The sequence below is a fragment of the Haematobia irritans genome, chromosome 2 (assembly GCF_050003625.1).
Source record: "Haematobia irritans isolate KBUSLIRL chromosome 2, ASM5000362v1, whole genome shotgun sequence".
NCBI lineage: Eukaryota > Metazoa > Arthropoda > Insecta > Diptera > Muscidae > Haematobia > Haematobia irritans.
In genome coordinates, this window is record NC_134398.1 from 211,800,062 (window position 1) to 211,809,006 (window position 8,945).

An 8,945-nucleotide genomic window follows, 5' to 3' on the forward strand; every position below is an offset into this window, starting at 1 on the left:
TTTTTTTTATATAAACCCCAATCAATTAAAAAAAATATAAGAAAAAGAAAATCATTAGATAAACAAATTTAATTCTTGTTTTTTGTGATTTTTTTAATATACCTGAATCAGTTATTTTCTCAATTGAATATATATATATATATATATATATATATATATATATATATATATATATATATATATATATATATATATATATATATATATATATATATATATATATATACTTTTTATTGCAATTAAATTTTATTGGGCGAATTTTGTTATCACCTTCCCTGTGTTCAAGAATACGTTTTATTTATATATACGAATTTGAATTGTTACCACACGGAAAATGGCTAATAGGACCCAGTTACGTAGATTCAATAAATTTGCTGAAATGTTTTTAAATTTTGAAAAGGAATACAATGACTTGTCCGAAGGTAGCCACACTATGTTTACTATTGATTTACACAAGGAGGAGTTCAAGGGTCTTTGGACCAAAGTTAAAGATGCCTATGAAAAGCTTACCCTTGATCATGACCTTTCTGAAGAGGAGGAAAAGGGATCCTCGGACCTATTTAGGCAATGTAGACAGGCATATATTACATGTGCTGCACAAATGGGCGCATTATCCCAGACGTTTACGAACCAATCTCTTTTCACATCTACGGTTCTCGGCCCTAGTCAGGGTCAACAACATTTGAGGGAAGACAGATTTTCGGAGCCACGTTTGCGTCTGCCTCCATGCACAACTGAGATTTTTCGAGGAGACTACATCGCATGGCCGTCCTTTAGGGACATGTTTAAGGCCGTATACATTGATTGCATGTCTATATCTCCGGTTGAGAAACTGTTTTATTTGCGACAGACAACCCAAGGGGAGGCGTTAGAAATAGTTAAGAAATCACCCTTAACAAATGAAGGTTTTGAGACGGCCTGGGCTAACCTCAGAGATAGGTATGAGAACAAACGCGTTCTTGTCAATAGTCAGTTGAAGATTTTGTTCAATCTGTCTCCGGTGAAATCTGAAGCAGCACTCGAAATAAAACGACTTCAGAGGGAAATTAATAATGTCATGAATGCCTTAAGATCGCATAATATTGATATTGGTACCTGGGACCCAATTTTTGTGTTTTTGTGTTCCACAAAATTACCAGTAGACACTTTGTCTTTATGGGAACATTCTGTAAAGGACAAGACAGAAATTTCAAAGTGGTCGGATTTGGATGACTTTTTAACAGCTCGTTTTCAGTCCCTTGAGACTGTTTTTGATCTTACGCGTGTGACCAACGTAGAAGATGTCGCACAAAACCCTAGATTTGCTAGAAAGGTTAAGGCATATTCGGGCAAGGTTAACAAAATAACGTGTCATGTTTGTAGCCAGGATCACTACTTGAAGACGTGCTCTAAGTTTTTAGAGATGAGCCCGGCGGACCGCTTTCTAGCTGTTAAAAGATGTAATTTGTGTATCAATTGTTTTAGTCCGAATCATAGGCTCAACCAATGTATGAATCGACTTAGCTGTTCCAAGTGTGGTTCGAAACATAATACATTATTGCATAGACAGTCGGATTCCCAGATTAGCTCACATGTGGGCGAGGATTCAAGTAATAGGCCAAGCACTAGCCAGGAAATGGGGCAGAATACCGAAGGGGGTGGTCAACACATTCAAAATTGCTTTGTTACCACTCGCAGACAAGTGCTTTTAGGTACAGCTTTGGTTAATGTGGAGGCAAATGGAGTTATTTATACGGCAAGAGCCTTGATTGATTCAGGCTCGCAAGCAACCATTATATCCGAAAAATTAAGGAACCGTATAGGGTTGTCAGCCAACAAGATAAATGCTTTTATAACAGGATTAAACAACTCGGTTTCGGGGTCTGCTCAGATGCAGTGCAAATTCACCCTGGGTTCACCTATTGATAGAAAGGTCCAACTGGAGGTATCTGCTCTGGTTTTACCACATTTAACCGGTAAAATCCCGAGTTACACGGTGGATCTTCCAAATAGGACAGCTATTGACGGGCTACATCTTGCCGACCCATATTTTGCTAAAAGTGACAATGTCGACATTCTTCTAGGAGGAGACATTTATCCTCAGATTCTTCTGGATGGAGTCCGTCGGGATGTTTTGGGGTCTCTCGTTGCCCAGAGTACAATATTTGGATGGGTTTTGACAGGGCCATTGGTTGATGGCGGGGAGTGTCAGAGTGCCATTTTCACCACCTGCGTTTCTTTTTGTACTAGTGTAAATCTAGATAAGCAGTTGGAAAAGTTTTGGAATTTGGAGGAACCCCCAATGGCATCGCGGGTCACAGCAGAAGATGAATATTGTGAAGATTACTACGTTAGGACAACTAAACGCTTACCGAACGGCCGTTATGTTGTGTCACTTCCGTTTAAGCCATACAGCAATCATGGTCAAGTGTTAGGAGTATCGAAGTGGAAGGCATGTCGTCAATTTTTTCGTAACGAGACATCGCTACTTAAACGACCGGCATTGAAGAAAATTTACGATGAGGTATTAGGTGAATATGCACTTCTTGGTCATATGGTTGAGGTCAAGCAGCAGTCGGATTCGGATACATCATTTTACTTACCTCATCATGCCGTTTTTAAACCCCAAAGTACTTCGACTAAAGTAAGAGTAGTGTTCAATGCCTCTTGTCCGTCCTCAAGTGGTCTTAGTCTGAATGACGTCCTATACCCTGGGCCGGTTTTACAAAATGATTTGACGCTTCTAATTACTCGATGGAGATTTTATCGGTACGTATTCAATGGAGATATCGAAAAAATGTATCGACAGATATATGTTGAAGATGGCGATACATGTTTCCAGCGTATTGTTTTTCGCGAAAATTCCCATGCAGACTTGAGAGATTTTGAGTTGAAGACTGTCACATTTGGTGTGAACTGCGCGCCATTTTTAGCTATTAGGACGTTATTACAATTGGCTTCAGATGTTGAGAAAGAGCTTCCATACGCTGCCAGGATACTACGTGAAATGATGTATGTTGATGATGCCCTGGCAGGAGCACATGAGATAGATGTGGCAGTTAAGGCACGTGATCAATTGATTAGAGCACTGTCCTCTGCTGGATTTTCAATGCGAAAATGGACAGCGAATGACGATAGGATTTTGGACGGTTTACCGGCAGCACATCTTCTCAACGAAAAGTTTCTTGAGATTGAGGATGAGAGCAAAGCGAAAACATTAGGTGTACGGTGGAACGCTAAAGGGGACTATTTCTATTTTGCGGTGAAACCCATTGAAATAAAAACGGCCTTTACAAAGAGGGAAGTCTTGTCGATAATAGCGAGTTTGTTTGACCCGGCTGGGTGGTTGGGTCCAACCATCGTGATAGCCAAAATATTGATGCAACAAATTTGGAGTGAGAAGACAGGATGGGATGACAACTTGTCGGAAATCAGTCATAAACAATGGAGTCTATTTATTCATAATTATAATTTTCTGAATAGCATACAACTACCACGATGGATTGGTTTTGAGACAAATTCCTTTTGCGAGGTTCATGGATTCGCGGATGCTTCCGAAAAGGCATATGGGGCCTGCGTTTATGTCCGTATAAAATCTCGCGATGGGGGTATCCAAACGCACTTACTATTGGCTAAGTCCAGAGTTGCCCCTTTAAGAACAATCACGCTACCCCGATTAGAGCTGTGCGGGGCTGTTTTATTGGCTGACTTGATGAGTGCTGTTAAGACGGATTTACGGTTGGAGAAAAAGAAAATACGTTTGTTTTGTTGGAGTGATTCTGAAATAGTTCTTGCTTGGCTTCAGAAGCCTTCATCATCATGGGCGACTTTTGTTGGTAACAGGGTCGCCAAAATTACTAGAAATATAGCAAAGGAGAATTGGAGACACGTTAGGTCCGAAGACAACCCAGCCGATATAATTAGCCGAGGGGCCACGCCACAAGAATTGTATGAGAATGTGTTATGGTGGCATGGGCCGATTTGGCTTCGATCTGATGACGAGTGGTGGCGGGGTTCTTCGAAGAATTATCACACAGAGGAAGAGGGTCGTAAGTTGCAGGTCAATTTTGCGTATATCAAGGATTTTGACGATATTCTTGATAGATTTTCTTGCTATTCAAGAGCGCTACGTATTATGGCATATGTTTACCGGTTTATTAATGCGACAAAGGGGAGAAAAAAGGCACACGCAGAAGTACGTATTTCTTCCACGGAATTACAAGGTGTTAAAGAACGGTTAGTTGTTATTTCGCAAAAGGCATATTACCCAAAGGAATATTATATGTTATCGAAGGGTGAAAATATTTCCAGAAATAGTCCATTACTTAGTTTAAGTCCCTTTATTGACGAGAATGGATTGCTAAGAGTAGGTGGACGGTTAGAAAATGCTAGGCATTTAGGCTTTAGTGAGAGACATCCTTTAGTTTTACCGAATAATTGCAGATTCTCGAGGCTCTTAGTGGGTTTTGTTCACGCAGTTACGCTGCATGGAGGAAACCAATTAATGATGAAGGTGATAAGATCGGAGTTTTGGATTCCTCGGGTGAGAAGTTTAATAAAGGCAGTGATTGGCCGTTGCAGGATATGCACGATTTTTGCGAAGGAGTCACGTAGCCAGATTATGGCGCCTTTGCCGCTATCAAGGACAATACTTGACAGACCTTTCACACGGACAGGAGTAGATTTTGCTGGACCGTATGACATAAAAAATTATACGGGGAGGGCTTGTTTGATTACTAAAGGTTATGTCTGTCTTTTCATATGTTTTGCAACGCGAGCGATTCATTTGGAAGCTGTGAGTGATCTGTCGACCGTTACTTTCATGGCTGCGTTTGCAAGGTTTATCGCTCGTAGGGGATGCCCTAAGGATATGTTTTCCGACAACGGTACAAACTTTGTTGGGGCCTCCAAAGCACTTAGATTAGAATGTCGTACTTTTCTGCGGAACACAGCCTCTGAGATTACTCGCACTCATAGCCATTATGGGCTTAATTGGCATTTTAATCCTGCGGGCGCCCCGCATATGGGAGGGCTTTGGGAAGCCGGAGTCAAGTCCTTTAAGCATCATTTTAAGAGAATTGCTTCGAATTTAAAGTACACATTCGAAGAATTTTCCACGCTTTTGGCACGCATAGAATCGTGTCTGAACTCAAGACCTCTCTGTCCCTTGTCAGACGATGCCTCATGTCTGGATGCCTTGACACCCGGTCATTTTTTAGTGGGTGGTCCTATATTATTTCCACCTGAGCCAGTTATCGGCGAAGAACCAGTTTCCATAATAAACCGTTGGCAGAGAGTAAAGGCCCTCAACCAAAGATTATGCATCCGATGGAAAGAGGAGTATTTAAAGGAAATGATGAGACGATATAAATGGCAGACTCAAGAAGAGAATTTGAAAGTTAATGATATGGTTATTATTAAAGAAGACAATTTACCACCAAACGCTTGGAGGTTGGGTAGAATTATCAAAGTTTTGCCTGGGGAGGATCAGCAGGTTAGAGTTGCAGAGATCCGGACTGAACGAGGTCCTATTGTCCGGCCTATTGTTAAACTAGTGGTTTTGCCAACAAACTAACAATGAATATTCTTTTATGTTAATTTTTTTATTTCTTCAGAATCATGGTTAAAGCAAAAAATTACAGACCCGAGAATCGTGTTGGAAAGCCTAGAATGGTGTGCCGGGTTTGCTTAGAAGATCACCCTCTACGTTTTTGCCGCAAATTCTTAAGCATGGACTATTCTGAAAGAATGCACACTGTTTCGTTGTACAGACACTGCGCTGGGTGTTTGGCCCATGATCACACTTGGCGCATTTGTAAGAGTCAAGGGCGATGTAAGAAATGTGGGGATATGCACCATACCCTACTTCATAAGCCTGGACCATGTTCGTCCAGGGGAAGGTTGGCTAAACGGTTAGGACCTAGATCGTCCGAGCCAAAAGTCGAAACCAGCTCATCCAGATCTTCTTCCGCGGGGCCTCGTGCGTCCTCAAGTGGAAATAAAAGGCCTCGTTCGCCTAGATATGGAAATAATGATACCGTGTTCTCCAAAGCGGTTGTTCCACGTTCCTCCAAAGCTTGTAGCTCCCATAGAAGGAGAAGTGGAGAAGAAGACTCATTGTTATCATGCTATCGCATTGTTGAGACGGTTACTTTGAGGCCAACTGCAATTGTAAAAATTATTTGCGGAGAACGTATTTTTCGTGAGAGAGTTCTGATTGATCCGAATGCAGAGGGGTCAATTATAGATGAGAGTTTGGCACGTAGGATGAGTAAGAAGACGATTAGAGTTGGATCCAAAATGAAGTGTTTATTGCAGCTCCGGGGAAATAGTGGCACGAAAGAATCTGTGGAAGTATATGCAGAAATTCGCCGAAAATATTCTATAGTGACTCCGAGTAAATCCGTGGATGCTCGGGTCGCAGAAGAATTCCCAGGACTTCAACTTGCAGATCCTCGATTTTATGTCTCATCTTCTTTGGGACTCTCTTTAGGAAGTGACGTCTATTCAAAAATTATTCGGAATGGTTTGAGTGGAGGGTCACTTGGTAAGCCTCTTGCACAATTCACTATATTTGGATATATAATAACAGGAGCTTGTGCACTTTAAATGTATTGCATTATGATTCATTTTGTTTTAACCATGAAATTTTGAAATTTGGAGTAATTTTACAGTCCTCGATTTTATTGTTAATGGAAATAATTTTTATCAAGTTTACTGAATTACGTGCCTTCGGAATCTTTTTGGATGTGTCGAGGAACCTTTGTTGGATTGCAGGATCCTGCAAATGGGCCGGGATGTTCGGAGAACGCCATCTAGGGAGTCTAGGAAGTTGGAGTGGAATCTTAAGGCTTGATTCGTGAACTTCTCTAATATGGCTACTCCCGCGGATATATGGGATATTTTGTTTACTAGTTGTTTTGTTTTTTTTTGTTTCGATAAGTTTTTTTAGTTTGTTAACGAGCGTTCGTATTACTAGCTAAATCGATAGAAGATTGTAAAGTTAAATTCAATCAAAATAAAACTCCTGAATTTTGAAGTGAAGTGAATTGAAAAGTTATTGTTTTATTTTACGCTCTTGATTTACATCCAATTGACATCTTTTGTGCTAAAGAGTGTATTTTCTGTGTGACTGTGTTTTTTGGTAAGTTCCCACTTTGCTCCAACGAGGATCCCAGTGATTGCAGTCGCAATACCCAATACATTGGGATAATGAACACATCACGTACCAAATTTCCACCTTAACCACCATGCATAAATTTGTACATTTCGGTCCATAATTATATATAGCTCCCCATATAAACCGATCTCCAGATTTGATTTGCTGAGCCCGTTGGACGTGCATTTGCACGTGAAATTTAAAATTTGGTACCTGACGTCAATCACTTTTAATCACCATGCAAACATTGGTCCATTTCAGCCCATAATTATATATAGCCCCCATATAAACCGATCCCCATATTTCCAGAGGTTTCTGGAAGTGCAAATTCCATCTGATCCGTTTTAAATTTGGTTCCCTTCATAATTATTTTTATATTCCTCTATATAAACTGAATTGGCATATATAGGAATTTAATCTGCCTTTGTTATTTAACATAGAGTCCATGTGGAATAAATTACAACTTAGAACACAATCTTAAGAAGATACATTGCTATCGGTAAGTGCTAAGGGTGGTTGACTGTTTTTAGTAGAACTCTCTGCTCAATCCGTGGTGGAGGGTATATAAGATTCGGCCTGGCCGAATTTATTCTCATTTAATGGTAATTTTTGTACCAATTTTGAACTAAGGCACTTCCAAAACTATTTATTCAGGAGAGTTTGCAGGGTTTCTAAATCAATTTATACATGAAATTGAATTCATTTCCCTTATCAAAGTTATTATGGAAATCTCCATACAAATTCGATTTTATATGATTACTTGTTTGTATAACGTTTCTCTCTCTCTCTCTCTGTACAATTACAGTTGATTGTTATCTCTGACCATGAGTATTTCATTCAGCGTTGCCACAATGAATTTTTATTTTTGACCAACATTTTTCCAAAATTGGACCACAATTCGTAGCAAAAAATTCGTCAAAAAAATAAAAATTTTGTTAAAATTTTATTTGTATAGGAAATTTTGGCAAAATTATATTTCTATAGAAAATTGTCAAAAATTTTTATCTATAGAAAATTTTGTCAAGAATTTTATTTCATCAGAAAATTTTGTTAAATTTTATTAATAAAGAAAATTTGGTTAAAATGTTATTAACATAGAAGATTTTTTCAAAATTTTATTTCTATAGAAAATTCGTCGAAATTTTGTTATTTATAGAAAATGTCAAAATTTTATTTCTGTATAAAATTTTTTTCTATAGAAAATTTTGTAAATATTTTAATTCTATAGAAAATTTTTCAAACTTTTATTTGTATAGATAGTTATAGCTAAATTTTACTTCGATATAAAATTTTTGCAAAATTGTCTTCCTATAAAAAATTTTTGCATAATTTTGTATCTATCAGCATAAAACTTCAAAATTTTATTTCTATAGAAAATATTGTCAAAATTTTATTTCTATAAAAATTTTTGTCGATTTTTTTTTTCATATTTGTTGTTTTGATCTCAGCTTTAAAACCATTGTGTAGAGTAGTTTAACCAACAGAGGAAAGGAATATTTGTCAAATTTATTTGGGCAAAGTCCTATAGACTGCAAGATGGTTGGATGGACGCACGTTTTGGAATTACCACATTCCTCATCAGCATCCTCTACTTGCAGCAAAACTATCAACCAATTATCAGAATAAATTCAGACCGTTCGCTAAACCCAAAGTGAACCACACTTGAACCTTCCGAAAAAAGTTTTATTTCTATAGAAAATTTAGTCAAACATGTTATTTCTATAGAAAATTTTGTCAAAAATTTTATTTCATCAGACAATTTATTAATTTTGTCAAAATTTTATTTCTGTAAACAATTTAATCAAAA

At 38.2% G+C, this 8,945-nt stretch overlaps 2 protein-coding genes across 2 annotated transcripts; both read left to right on the plus strand.

Annotated features, from left to right (window-relative positions):
- Positions 1–334: 334 nt before the first annotated feature.
- On the plus strand, positions 335–4,593 carry LOC142225264 (uncharacterized). Its single transcript, XM_075295037.1, has 2 exons — positions 335–4,345; positions 4,423–4,593. Exons 1-2 carry the CDS (start codon positions 335–337, stop codon positions 4,591–4,593), a joined length of 4,182 nt encoding a protein of 1,393 aa, XP_075151152.1.
- Positions 4,594–4,600: 7 nt separating this feature from the next.
- LOC142225265 (uncharacterized) lies at positions 4,601–5,554 on the plus strand. Its single transcript, XM_075295039.1, has one exon. The coding sequence runs from the start codon at positions 4,601–4,603 to the stop codon at positions 5,552–5,554; it is 954 nt and encodes a 317-aa protein (XP_075151154.1).
- Positions 5,555–8,945: the final 3,391 nt, after the last annotated feature.